This window comes from Pteropus alecto, unplaced genomic scaffold (assembly GCF_000325575.1).
Source record: "Pteropus alecto unplaced genomic scaffold, ASM32557v1 scaffold484, whole genome shotgun sequence".
Lineage (NCBI taxonomy): Eukaryota > Metazoa > Chordata > Mammalia > Chiroptera > Pteropodidae > Pteropus > Pteropus alecto.
The window spans coordinates 1,233,694-1,247,722 of record NW_006435778.1 but is presented as its reverse complement, the minus strand read 5'-3'; the positions used below and the strand labels follow the sequence as shown (position 1 = coordinate 1,247,722).

Here is a 14,029-nt window from a genome sequence, read left to right as displayed (position 1 = left end):
GTGGGGCTGCGGGCGGGGAGGAGGGATGGTGTTAACATTCCATGGGTAGCAACAAACTTCAATCTCTAACCTTCCTCTCTTAGGGTACTAGCAATAACATGTGACTTCCTGATGGCTGTGTTTATTAGGGATGCTCTAGATCCATTAATCCATGGGTCCATGATTCTCTCTGCCCTGCCTCTATCCAGGCAAGCTGAGAACAGCTCTGACTGCTTCCCTGGGAGAATCCATTCAACTTTCTAGCTCTAAAAGCCCTCACCACCCCCTCCCTTCCACAAGCACCTGCACAGCTGGCTCTTCCCCTGGCATTTTGCCCAATACCACATGTGCCATCCCCATCTGAATTGCTATTAATTCCTGACAAGGAGACAAGGATGGGTAGCTGTGCTCCCTTCCTCTCCAAGGACAAGGCTGGGCATTTGCCTGGTTCTATGTGGTTATTTCAAAGATGGGGAAACTAAGGCCTGGAGCTGGGGGCAGCCTACTCCAGAGTAGCAAACTAATTCTCAAACTCCAAAGCAGAGAATGAGCTAGAGTTGGAAAGGCAAAAAAGATGGGACCAGGAAAGAATGAAGCTATTTCTCAATCATCTCCAAAAGCTCCAAGGCCACATCTAACTCCAGAATCCACCCTGTCTTAGGTTTGCTCAGCACAAAACCTGACTTCTACTCTTTGTGTTGGTGAAATACTCAAGCCCAACCCAGGTTGGCTGTGAGCTATTCCTGAGCCCCTCCAGGACGTAGGGTGGAGAATTCCCTAGAAGCCATGACATCCTGCTTTACTCCTTCCTTGGGCTGTGAAAAAGATCTAGGGCGGGAAACCATATTGTGTACAAGAAAGAGAGAAGGCATAGGGGCTAAAGAGCCCCCATCTTGGCAGACCCAGACCTAATGGAGATCTCTGCATATGAATGAGCCCGTCCCCAATTTGTTCTAGCACTGTGCCTACTGGTGCCTGTGCTCACACAGGTGGGACAGAAATCCTGACTTCTCTCAGCCTTGGGTGGGTGTACCCTCATGGATGGCCACTGGCTCTGGCCCCCACCTCCCCCTTGGGCGCCATCCCTGATTAATGATCTTGTCTTTCTGATTTATGAGCAGCCCCTCCAGACGAGGGTGGGTGCCCCTTATGGCCCCGCCCGCCCCGCTCAGCTGGAGTAGGAGAGAATTATTAAATAAACATCCATACGTCATTCCTCCCCCCTCAAGCTGGTTGCGCCAAACCCATGCGGCCCGCTCCCGCGCTGACACGGAGCAGCTGCGGTGATTCATGGGCAGCCGGGCCCTGCGCCGCGGCCCATACATCATGCCAGCAGCACTCGCAGCCCCGGCCGAGATAAACTGATCAACCACAACGGGCTGGAATGAATTTATGACAACACAAAATGGAGGGAAACAAATGGGAGGTGACCCTGGGCCACCGACCCGGCCCTGCACCGGCCTGCAATCCACTCTCCTGGCAGGAGGCAAGATGGAACACTGGTCCTGGAATGAAGAGGCTGCCTTTTAACCCTAGGCAACCTAGCCTCCAGTAGAGGGCTGGGGTGGGTGTGGGGAGTTAAGCAATGGCCAACGGCAGTAGCTCTAGGCACCCAGAACTGGACGATGCCACCTCCTGGGGCTAAAACAGGCCTTGCTTGGGCTTCTGGAAAGGCAGTAAGGTACCCAGCTGATTTCAAGTCCTTGCAGCTCCTGGGGATCCAAGCCAGGGGCTTCCCAGCCCTGGATGAAGTGCTAAAGGATCCCCTTTTTCCCTGCCAGAGAACCCAGGACAAAAATTCCAACCAGAAGTGATGAGACCCAATGCTTCTGCCTAAAACCCATTGCAAGCGCCACCCGGGACAAGAAAAATGAAACCAATTTAGCTCCCGATTAAGAAACAGAAACTGGAGATGAATCAAGTGTGCCGGCTGGGCTGGGCGGCCATACATCACATTCCCCGGGTGTAGGCCGCCGTGGCGGGCGAGCGGGCAGGCAGGCGGACTGCTCCTCCCGCTGCCAAGGCTCCGAGGGCTGTGGCCCAGTGATCAATTCACAGAGTCACGTTTAGCACCAGCTGGGCCCTACTGCCGGCTGTGTGCCCAGGGCTGCAGGATTGAGGGAGGGCCGGGAGCCCTGGTAGCCCCTCTTTTCCCACTGAACTGCTGTCCCAGGGGCCCCCTCCTGGCCCAACACTCACTTCTCGATGTCACTATTCTTGCAGGTCTTCTGCATGGCCTCCTGCTTACTGCTCTCCCCGTTGCTGGTAGATGGCATTTCTGTTAGGATAGAGAGGCAACTCATACTCTGGCCAGACTGGGCAGCATGGGTGAGGGGCTGGGCCTGAGTCAGTCACCACCACCCAAGGATGTCCCCTCTCCCCCATTACTCTTAACCTGGGTCAGGACTTACCGTCACTGGCCCATTTAGAGAACTCAGGTGTGATGCGTGTGCTGGGAGGGCCACCACTAGAGGAAAGGAAGGAGAAAGAACAAAGTGAGCCCTGAAGGCAGGTAGGACAGCCCTGAGAGTAAGTACTGGGTTGACCCCTGCCTCAGGGCTTCCCACTCCTCTATGGCACCCCCCAAAGTCTGTGCCCACACTTGCTTTAGGACTGCGCCCCGGAGTGCTTCTCTCTCCTTGGCTTCACCAGGCTCCTCTCCTGTACAGGGGATGACATCAGCCTCCGTGTATCTGGCATGGTGGTCAAGGACAATGGATCCTAGTTTGTAGTAGGCTGTGAGAGTTGAATCTTGGCCAAAACAGAAACACTAACCCTGCCGTGGTGATGTGGGAGAGTACCAGAGGTGCTAGCTACTTTTCTTATTCCCTTGCCCTGTCCAACCAGCCCCACCTTGTCCCACAGTGCCTCAAGGATACTGTGGCTTCCCATACTCCAGAGTGTCGTCCCCATCCACATCCAAGTCAGCATCACTGTCCGGATTCTCTTTGCCGCTGCACATGACGAAACCAGAGCCTGTGGGAAGCAGGATGTAAGGACTGGGGGCCAACAAAACTAGGTCAAGGGTGCCCCTTCTGTTGCCTCTACGTAGGAATCAAGTTTTGGGCTAGATAGGCCCAGATAGTAACTTGGGCCTGGGATATAGAGAATACTCAGGTGCACTTAACTGACATTTCAGTCCCTTTCACTCCGCATACCTCATCCTTCTCTGTTATCGCTTGCTGCTCCAAATGGTCTCATAAACTAGTCCACTCAAACACTATGTCATGGCCTCAGGAGACAGTCTAGACCTGCTGTCTTCCTGTCTTCCAAGTTTAGGAAGAGCAAGAAGAGGACAGAGAAACTCAGGTCTATCAGATCACCCAACCTAGGACCTCAGCATTCCCTGTGTCCAGCCTGATAAGTCCATCAGAGGGGAGAGCAGGCTGGCTAAGTCCAGTCAGAGCCATACAGCAGGACCCCCCAGCCAACACTGTGATTTTGGCTGCCAGGTCCTTGCCAGCAAAAACACCAGGCAGCTGTTCAAATATTTGGTGTCTGAAGCGCCTGACATTAATTATTCATCTCCACCTCACTCAGCCCAGATTCCTGGACAAGTGCAGTTATAAAGGGATTAGGAAGGGACAGATGAGAAAGACTAGGCATGCACACCTGCTTCTCAAAGCAGTCCATGAAGGCAACCAGGCTGGTTGGAGGCAGTGCCAGGCAGGCGGGTGACCCCACCAAGGTGCATTTGGCCCAGCCACAGGCAGACTCTTGGCCAATGGGGAGGGAGAGCTGCTGAAGCTACAGGATGCCAACTTACTTTGCCATGTGGTCTACCCACCCTTCTTGAAAGCCCAGGGCCAAGGGCCACAAAGCTGCTCTTCCATCCCTGCCCCTGCCTTCTCCCAGTGGTCTCGGACCACTTCTCACTAGCCAGCACAGCAGCCCTGCCAGAGCAGAAAGAGATGAAAGTGATGGCATCTGTGGTGAGTGGAATCAGCAAGGAAATCCTTAAAGAGGTGAGGAAGTAGCTCAAAATTCTGCCTGATCATCTCAGAAATTTCTTGTCTTTTCTTTCCACTGTCAGGCTTTGACCCTCTCCTCAGGGTAACAGTCTTGTAATGGTTCCTCAAACCTGTCTGTTTTCTTCATGCTTGCCTACCATATAGTTCTGACCCTTCTCTTTTCTGCTTCAAAACTGATTATGACTTCCCACTGCATACACAATCTAGCCCATCTCCTCAGCCAGATCCGTTAGGATCTGGATGTATCCACTTCTCTACTTTCATTCTTTTCCCCTAACTTCACTTTACAAGCCCTATGCATATGGACAGACTACTTACTGCACCTTAAACCTAACTCTGTAAGTCTTGCTCTTAAGCCCTTTGCTCATACTATTCACTCCATTTGGAATATTCTCCATCTTTTAAGTTCATTTCAAAAGTATTTTCTTCTTGATCCTTTTTCTTCCTTCTATACCTCCTGTCTCTGGTCTCACGAAGGTTCAACCCATTCCAGAGTAAGCTGCACTGGGGGAAGAGAGGTTAGGCACTGCCTAGGCTCCACCTTTCCCTGACAGTCCTCATTTGCCCTCCACACCGAAGCACCAACAAACTCAAGGCAGCAGGCAGGTCAGCAATGGGGCCATTAAGCTGAGAAAACACCAAGTAACAGCTCTGTCTCCTATTCATGGCCAGGTGTCCTGACAAGCAATTCCCGCCTTGTGAGTGAGTGGCACCTCTATAAACCCTCTGACAGTTTGGGAGACAAACTCTGCCATCAATCAGAATGTAGCTATCAGGTTCACTTACAGCGTGTGCCCCCCGAGCCCTGCCAGCCCCCCTCCCCCAAGTACAGGCAGCTCAACAGTCAGTCTCACATCCTCAGCTCAGCCTGGCCCTGCCCAGTCCTGCTTGTGGGTGGGCAAAAAGGAAATCAAAGAACCCATGGCAAAACTCAGACAACAGGGCACCCCAAAGCCCCAGCTTCTCAACACTGAAAGCAGCCCTGTGGCCTGAAATCCTTTCTTGTGCAGTCTTATTGCCTGCCAGGCCTTGAGAACGACTCATACTCCAGTGGAACACAGCTATCATGGTTTCTGAAATTCTACGTTTTTTCTTGCTCCCATGCCTTCTTACCTCCTGCTGTCTCTATCTAGAATCTTGTCCCTCCTGGTCTACTAATCAAATGTCTGCTCATTCTGCCAAGTCTGGTTGGTTCAACCATGCCTTCTAGTAACTCATAGTGCCTACACAGCAGTTGCTCTATAAATACTTCCTGAATGAACTACCGCCTCAACGATATTCTTTCAACCTTTAGAGTTTATCCTCTGCCTGGCTTGGCACTTGAGGGATCTGATCCCTACCCTCAAGGTGCTGAGTATGGGTGAGAATTCTCCAGGTATTTCTATATGCGTGCCACTTCCAGCAGAGCTGGCCAGACCCATGACAGGTACCATACCATATACCTAAGCACTAATGGCTAAATGCAATTCTACTAGATCCTGGGAGCCCTGTGCTAGAGGGAAGGCCAAGACCTGATTAGTTGGTGTCTTTGAGAAACCTCTCAGGACACAATCTTCTCTACCAGCTCCCAGGCTCCAGCTGGGCTTCTGCTCCTCTGACCCATCAGGCAAGATAGAAAGCACAACATATCTTGTTTGCCAAGGAAAAGGCTGCTCTGTCTCTGGTCTGAGGAGTTTACTCTGACCCTGACCCCAAACCCCAGTGGAGACAGATGTTGGGAACCTCTCCCCACCCCCACAGGTGTTCAGAACAGGCTGCCGCTGCCAATTTCACTCTTGTGCTGCCCCAGCCTGCTCCAACCTCCTTCCCAGCACATTAAACTTTATTTTCTTAATGAAATGTCACTTGCTGACTTCTGGCAGAATCATAATAAAAAGAAACGGCAATAAAGCCATTTTATGCAGACAGAGCCCCAGCCAGCTCGCCCCCCCTCCTGCTTTGAGAGGAAGGCTCCACAGTCGTTTTATGTTCTCAGCTGCTGGAACATCCCAAGCCAGTACTCAGAGGCGAGATGGCACAGAGAATTCCTTTCCAAGCCTTTGGCTCCTGTTTTGTACAGATCTGGGGATAACAGGCAAGCTGCCACTCCTGCTGCTGCTGCTTCTATCCAGGGAATGGACTCAGCCCTGAGGACCTCCAAGATGACCCAGAGTACCCTTTAGTCATCAAGGAGGCCCTGTTGTCATGACTTGGCTCCACCTTAAAGTGGCACAAAGGGCTGGGCTGTTGCCAACAGGCAAACTAAGCCTGGAGGTCAGTGATGCTCAGCAGAGTGGGTCCGAGTCCTTGGAGGGTGGGCAGTGAAAAATCCCTTCCAAGTGTACACTTAGCAATAGAGAGGGAGGGGGTTAAGTGCAGAAATGATAAACAAGTCTAAATTTTATAAAAACGACCCCCCTCCCATAAACTCATTTCTTCCTGGGTCATTGAGAAGAAAAAAAAAAAAAAAAAAAAATCACTGTTAATTTAATCAATTGATCAGATAATCGATTGAGAAACTGGAGATGCACGTTTACTGGGGACTGTAACGTCCTGGAACCTGAAACCACAAAAAAAAGAGCCATTGATTTCCTCACCTACTGCTCCCAACAAAACCAGAGCCTAGGGAGAAAGGAAAGTCTTGGGGCCCTCCAGAGGACTGTGCTCTCCAAAAGGAAGGGGGGTCAGGGGCAGCAGCTTCCGGAGAGTTTTACACTGGAATTAGTTACAGATGCAGTTACGGTGTCTTGTGTAAACGCCATCGATTGGGGAGCTGACAGTCTGGGGAGCTGCGATGCGGGACAATCAATCGGCCTGCAGTGTCACCTGCCACCTCGCTGAACAGTTGACAATGCAATTATCCAGTGTGGAGGCAGGGAGTTGGCGTGTGTCAAACGCACTTAGCCACTTTCCGGGCCTCCTCGATAACGCGTTTCACTGCCTCACGTCAGGAGAGACGCATAGAGAGACAGACGCCGTTTAAAACCATTGATACTTGCTCCTGCCTGCACTCCTGTCCCAGCTTAACAATTGTGTTCCAAAAGGCGATTAAATCCCGTCAGTCACCACAGGGGACAGAAGGTGCCCTGCTCCTTGCCACCTCTCCAACCGCTCCCACCAGGCAACAGTTATAACTAAAGGCAGCAGCCCTAACGCCCTCCAATCCAAGACTGCCTCCAGCAGCTGGCTGTTCCAACACTTGTTACTGACTGAATCAAGCAGCAGGGCTCTGCCGGGGGATATTTTTAGCACCTAGGGATCCCATCTTTTGGGAACCAACATGCCAAAGGAGGCAATAGCTGGGGCAAGGCCTGTTTCACTGTGCCCTTAGACTCACAATATCTCTCACCCCCTTGACTCATAATCTGGTGCTTAAGTTTCTTCTCACTACAGCCAATTCAAAGATCCATGCCTGAGCTGCCCTGCCTGTCCTCTTCATGATGCCTCATTCAGCTACTTGGAACCAGCCTAAATCTAAGACAGAAACTTGAAAAAGATGTAATCCCTAGGCCAGGATCTGGGCAGGGCAGAGGCCCTGCACAGCCGATTCTCTTAGTACCTTCCCTCTCCCTCCCCTCTACCTGTTTGATTCAAAGGGGCTTAATCCAGGATTCTAGCAACCCATTTCCCTTCAGGTTCAAAGATATAGTTGCAGCACCTTCCGTTTCTTATGCAGCTTCCTGGGAAATTCCTCCATCTCACCACTCATGTGTCCACCACATCCCTGTCACCTTATCTGAAACCAACCATTCCCATGTCCTCTCTCCAGTCTGTCCATTTCAGATATGATGAGCTTCAGGCTCCTCAAATCCAGCTGGTTGAACTTTCACTGGCAACCAATACAGGGGAGGGAACAAAGCTCACTACCTTAAGTCTCTTCTCCAGGACCCAGGACCTGGAGAAACAGGAAATGAGGAAAGCTGTGGCTCATTCGTCACATACCTCCTTTGACTATATGTGGGAGTAGGTTTATCTCCAAGGGCTGTATAATTAGGTTTTTCCTGTGGCCTGCTGCTCTAGCCTAGAGACATTCTTGCTCTGCCCAGGGCAGGCATGTTGCCCCCCAAAAGTATCTTTTTTCTCGTAACCGCTGAGTTCTTTTAAGGGAATGCTGGTGAAGCACTAGGCAATGTGTGCTGCCCTTGAGGCAATTATACCTCTGGGTGGGGAGAAACAGCAGTAGCAGGTTAGCAAACTTAAGGTTCTGAGGGGACAGCCCACAATCTCTCCCAGAACTGAGAGGGCCAGAGTGTTTCCTAGACTGAAAGTTTCTTCTAATTTACTTTTTTGCATTCTTTACCTATTTCCCTTAGTCTCTTAAAGATCTATTTCCAGCTGGACCTATCTTGGTGCTTACCTGTTATGTCTGGTCCTTCATTTTTTCCTAAAATACCAATTCCTAATACTCCCAGGCCTGAGCTATCTGGGCCTCACTGTCAGTAACCATAAGTCCCATCTCTAAGGCCTGCTCCCCTCAGTCAAGTGTCGTCACCAAAACTCCTGCTTGTCCACTGGCTCCATAGCTGATTATATTCCAAGGAACTGATTTGATCCATCAGACCAGCTCCCAGTGGGCCTGGTATGAAGCTTTACTGAAGATGACGAAGGGGCCCTGGTCTGGGAGCGGGGTAGGGGATGATCGGATATAGGACCTTATCTGCAATTCTTCAATTCTTTCATATCTAACAAGGACAGCAATCTCTGTTCTGTCAGCACGCACAGAGCAGCTTAAATGGGCCTCACCGCTCGCCTGCTCATCCTGCCTCTGCTCCCTCTCTCTGAAGTCGGCTGGGCAGCTTCTTCAGCCAGCGTTATCACTCCCTCTAACCGGTCTTGGCAGGCAATCTAATTCCTCCTGAAAAGGTCACCGCCATTTTAACTGCCTTTCAATCACATTAAGCACGCGCTGCCCGGCTTGCGGCCCAGCCCGCCCGGCGGGCGATCAATGCGCTGCACTGACACCAGCCCGCCTGGCGGGGCCACACCCAACCCCCCAAGAGTTTGAGACTATTGGTCCAGGCCAGAAAGAGTAGACTGACAGATGGCCAGCTTCTGCAGACAAAGTTTCGGTGACAGAAGCAGTCTGGATCAGCCAGAGCTTCCTTTGATAGCTTCCCCCTCCACTGAGAAGCCTCAGCCTCCTCCGCTCCACTGCGCCCCGCTCTCTGCCTCGTGGCCCCTGCTGATCTTGCTGTAAAACAGCCTTTCAAGTCTGCCTGTCTTTTGACTGCACTAAGCTGTTTAAGAGGCGGCAGCAGCTTCTATCAGGAAAGCTGGAGCAATTCTCTGCAGATAAAGGCACCTCCGGCCCCTGTTCCCTCTTCAAGTCTCACTCTCATTCTCGCTTCCAAATCGCTCAAAGAAAAGCCCCCTTTGAACTCTCCTTAGGAATTCTTGAAAGAACAACCTCACAGTGTAAACACTCTGGGAAAACTGACACCCGCCCAAGGCCTAAGAGCCCCTCGCACCAGCTCTGCAAGTGCATCCTAGTGCAGGGGAAATACTTTGTCAAATCAGCAGGCCCTACGTAGCTTTATCCCCCTTAAGCCCTTTCTGTGCCCAGAAGCCATCAGATCCAGTTGTGTGCCAAGAAACCTAAGAAGTTGCCACAGCAATGGAAGGTGTGAATATCTGCAGCAGCCAACAGAGTGAACCCAGAGCAACATCCTGGAACTGACCCTGCACAGGCTGCCACCAGACACCTGTGTGTATAGTTCACGGGATCCTGGGCTTTGCTGCTCATTCTCCCAGGGCCTCAGACACTTAGGACAGAAACAGAGTGAAATGGCACGTGAACATTTCCCAGCTCAGTGCTTAGGCTTGGGAACCAGTTTGGTCTGATTAACCTTCCTGATTTATACTTTGGCTTGTCCCCAAACGCTTGGAAAATGTGAGAGAAGCCTAGTGGCATAATGCCCCACCTGGGCTTGGAGCCTATTAGTGTAGCCAGTCTGCACTGGACGGCACTGTGATCACCCCTTACCACCAGACCAAGTGGCAGGACCCCAAAGAGGCAGAGACTCTCTTCCTAGCTGCTGTGAGATTCCCTGGGGACCAGACATAGCTGTTCTCCCAAGGGTGATGCCCAGAGAACTGGAGGCAGATGGAAGCAGATTGGCTCACTTAATGACCATAAGCTGCAGTGCCAGCTGTGCTTGCGCACAGAAGAGAGAAGAGCTGGAGACCAGGAGGCAGATAGCTCCCCCTTCCCCTGCCAAGGCAAGGGAGTTTGAAAAGAGGACACTGACCCTGGGCACTCAACCAGTCTGCTGTCTGACCTGGTGTGTTGCAGGTGGGAGACTTCCACTGGGCCATGCCATATCCCTTTGAGGAGCTGGAATGGCACTGGAGCTGGGCAGGGCCCTGTAGACCCCTCTGGAACAACTGGGGAGAGCCTGAGGGAAACAGGGAGCAGATGGGCCCAGGTCCCTCTTGCTTCAGGGCAGAGGGCGCCCAGGGAGGATGGGATCAGAGCTAAAATTAGATTCACCAACGAAGCTCATGGGAGGTCAAATTTTGCCATAACTCACCCTTTCCTCTGTAACTGATTTTTCTGACATGGGTCGGGGGAGGTGGAGGAGGAGGAGGAGGAAGAGGAGGAAGAGGAGGAAGAGGAGGAAGAGGAGGAAGAGGAGGAAGAGGAGGAAGAGGAGGAAGAGGAGGAAGAGGAGGAAGAGGAGGAAGAGGAGGAAGAGGAGGAAGAGGAGGAAGAGGAGGAAGAGGAGGAAGAGGAGGAAGAGGAGGAAGAGGAGGAAGAGGAGGAAGAGGAGGAAGAGGAGGAAGAGGAGGAAGAGGAGGAAGAGGAGGAAGAGGAGGAAGAGGAGGAAGAGGAGGAAGAGGAGGAAGAGGAGGAAGAGGAGGAAGAGGAGGAAGAGGAGGAAGAGGAGGAAGAGGAGGAAGAGGAGGAAGAGGAGGAAGAGGAGGAAGAGGAGGAAGAGGAGGAAGAGGAGGAAGAGGAGGAAGAGGAGGAAGAGGAGGAAGAGGAGGAAGAGGAGGAGGAAGAGGAGGAAGAAGAGGAGGAGGAGAAGGAGGAGGAAGAAGAAAATCCAATGTGTTTGCCTGGAAGCCCTCAGGGCCCCCAGTGCTGGAGGTGTACAGCAGGTTGCTGGATTCTCATTTATCAGCCTTAAGAGGGATGGAGTGATAAATGCATAACCGTCCCTTTAATATTTTATGCAGGTGCTAACACGGCTTGCCTGTCACCTTCAATGCATCACCCGAGGCTGAGAGCCCCCCTCGTCACTCCTAGCTTGCAGCCTCACAATTCCATTTCCCCACCCAAATATGTCTATTTTAATATGCACATCACAGGCAGGCAGCATGGTCACAAAGGAGCCCCACCAGCAGCAGTTCTCACATGGTGGAACACACGACCAGCCACCAACCCTGGCCTCTTGGCTCCCAACTGATGAATACCCAGCAAAGGCCTGACCTCCAGAGTGCCACTGCCTATGTGTCGCTGCTTGTACCTCGGAAACCACCTTCCAGGAGAGTGGTGGCCCGTATCCGCTTCTGCCCGCACCACTCATACTCCTCAAAGCGGTTGCTGTTCTCATGCTCGATGTCCACGGCATCATCCTCAGCCATGCAGGAGCCTTCCCTCTGTGAAGAGTAGAGCAGGATCATGCGAGTCCCAGGCCATTCCTACCTGTCCAAGGCCTGCAAGGAAGGCACAGCCCTGGCCCCCCAGCTGCGGTATGCCAGATGGGCCCCCAGCTCCAGGCCTCCTGTGAAGTAAGCCAATCTAGTGGTCAAGGACCTGGGCCTCTTCCCAATGATTTTCCACTGGAGCCCCAGGGGAGGAGTGGGAGAGTGAAAGCAAAGGAAAAAAGCAAAGAACAAAGAGGAAGAAGCTGCTGAGACCACACAGAGACCCCAACAGCCCATAGATCTGGGGGCAGTCAGCAGCTAGTGTGAAGGGAAAGGGGGAGGGGAGAAGAGGTAGGTGGTGATGGCCCCTCTACCTTAGAAAGGCAATGCTCCACATGCCTACTCATCTCCTGCTCCGATCCTGCCAGGGGGCGGTTGCACAGGGGACATACCTGCCCTTCATCTTGCTTCCTCCGTTTCATTTTCCCAATCCGAGCTGTATGGAGAAACCGAAAACAAAGCACAGAACAGGCAGACGGTCACTGTAGTTCCCAGGGTCCCAGTGGAGTTGACACATCCTGACCTCCTGCCAGCCATTAGCCCTTTTGTTCAGTGACTGATCTGGCCCTCATTATGCAGCACCTTCTGCTCCTTTGGGGACTGGGCCTTGCCAAGAGCACCTGGAGAGATTAGAGCTAGGCCAGCAAAGTGTCTATGCTGTGGCCAGAGCTGGCTCAAGCTTAATGCATACCTCCCTACCTGCAGTACTCAAGGAGTCCAATGAGCAAAGACACTCCATTGTTGCTTGGTATCTTCCTAGAAGATCAAGATCATGGGCTCTTTTGGGGTCAAGAAATACAACTTTAGAAAACATCTCTTGGCTAGAATCCAAGGTCCCTCCAGGGGACTGATGCGGCCTGTTGTTCACTTATCAGCTAAAACCCCTTTTGTTTTTAGGCCAAGAGCCCTTAGTGTCCTACCTAGAATCAACCCAAGAAGAATTTCTCTCACGTTCATTGTTCCCATTTTATGGAAGAGGCGACCAAGGCCCAGTGATAAAGACATAGAGGGTCTGAGTCAGAAAGCCCAGAGTACCTTGAGAGGGCAACCCTTATTGTGACTACCCAAACCTGTTCTATCATTTCTAATCAGTGCAGAGGGACTGTCAGGCCCCCAAGGCAGAGGGCTGCCTGCCATGCTGTCCCACAGGGGGCTCAATTCCAAAGTGCACACTGCAAGCCCACAACACTGCTAATTAATGCTGAGAGATGCAATCATTTCTAATTAGCTCACTAATCCCTCTCTGCAGCCCTCCTGTCACTGAAGCAGGAAGGGGTCAAAACAAGGGACTCTTCCCTCTAACCCCTCCCTGAATGCAACAGCAGAAGCAGAGGTAGCTACTCTGAGATTAGATGAATGGGTTTGGAAGGAGGCAGCCAAGGAGGGAAAAGTTCCCCATTGCAGGGCCAGGAAGAACTTCCTCATAGACACTGACCCTGGTGGGAAGATCATGAATGCAGTTTAGGGAGGGGGACACAAATGAGAGGTAACATAGGTAAGAACTGATACATTATAATTTATAGCTTTGTGTTAGGCTCAAAGTCAAATAACTTATACACGGCAGCTCATTTAATTCTATATCCTGAAGCTAGGTTGCATTATCTATTTTAACAGATGAAAAAACTCAAAGCTCAGAGAGATCAAGGCACTTGTTCAAGCAGCTAAAATGTGGCAAAGGCAGGAAAGGAAGCCAGGTCTGATTCCATAACCTAGAATGCTCTCCTGTCCTAAGAGTCTCCTTGACTGATAAACATCAACAAAGATTGATCTTGTGAGTGTGTTAAGGCAACAAGAATATGCACTTGGGGTCCCAGCTTCTCCCTGTTGAGGACCTGAGGCAGGGAGCTACTCCAACTCCAAAATAGAGTAGCCCTCAACAGATTCAAATAGATAGGAAAGCCACTATCCCATCGGGACTGAGCATGGAGTTTGAGAAACCTTGGTCTGTAGCCTGGCCCATCTCTTTAATTTCCTGTGCTCTCGCTGTAAGAGATGTGATTATGTTCTGGTGTCCCCTGATTTTGTGAATGAAGATCTAGCTTCTTTTGTCTTGATTGCCCTAACTCTTAGAATCTCAGGTTCGAACCACCTTGACCCTCTAGAGCCAAGGCTGGGCTGGAGAAGGAATGCTAGATATCAAAAAGGCATTGAGCAAGGGACCTTGAGAGTGCTAGAAGCCTGTATGAAGCAGTGTGTGAATACAAAGATTCCTGACCTATCCTGTCTAGAGCCAAGGGAGTGCCTCTCTGGTAAGGGGACTATGACAGACAGTTTGATGACTGAATAAAGAAACAAATCTCACAGAATTGCCAAAGAGGGCAGAATACTGGGTGCTCTCCTTGCCCAGGCCAGAAGATGCTGTGTAGTCCCAGGAAAGCACCCTGATTGATGGATTAAGCATGGCCTGGAAATCCTCAAACAAGGCAGGTTTGGTTATTTTTCTCACCAAA

At 51.4% G+C, this 14,029-nt stretch overlaps 1 protein-coding gene across 1 annotated transcript in view; it reads right to left on the bottom strand.

Moving 5' to 3' along the window:
* Window positions 1-14,029, bottom strand: part of RNF220 (ring finger protein 220) — a 206,795-nt gene that overhangs the window by 6,101 nt on the left and 186,665 nt on the right. The window contains exons 6-11 of the mRNA XM_015588955.2: window positions 11,972-12,015; window positions 11,399-11,531; window positions 2,859-2,955; window positions 2,586-2,672; window positions 2,391-2,446; window positions 2,179-2,257 (exon numbers count right to left, since the gene is read on the bottom strand). Coding sequence (XP_015444441.1) covers window positions 2,179-2,257; window positions 2,391-2,446; window positions 2,586-2,672; window positions 2,859-2,955; window positions 11,399-11,531; window positions 11,972-12,015 — 496 coding nt within the window. The remainder of the gene's footprint in view (window positions 1-2,178; window positions 2,258-2,390; window positions 2,447-2,585; window positions 2,673-2,858; window positions 2,956-11,398; window positions 11,532-11,971; window positions 12,016-14,029) is intronic.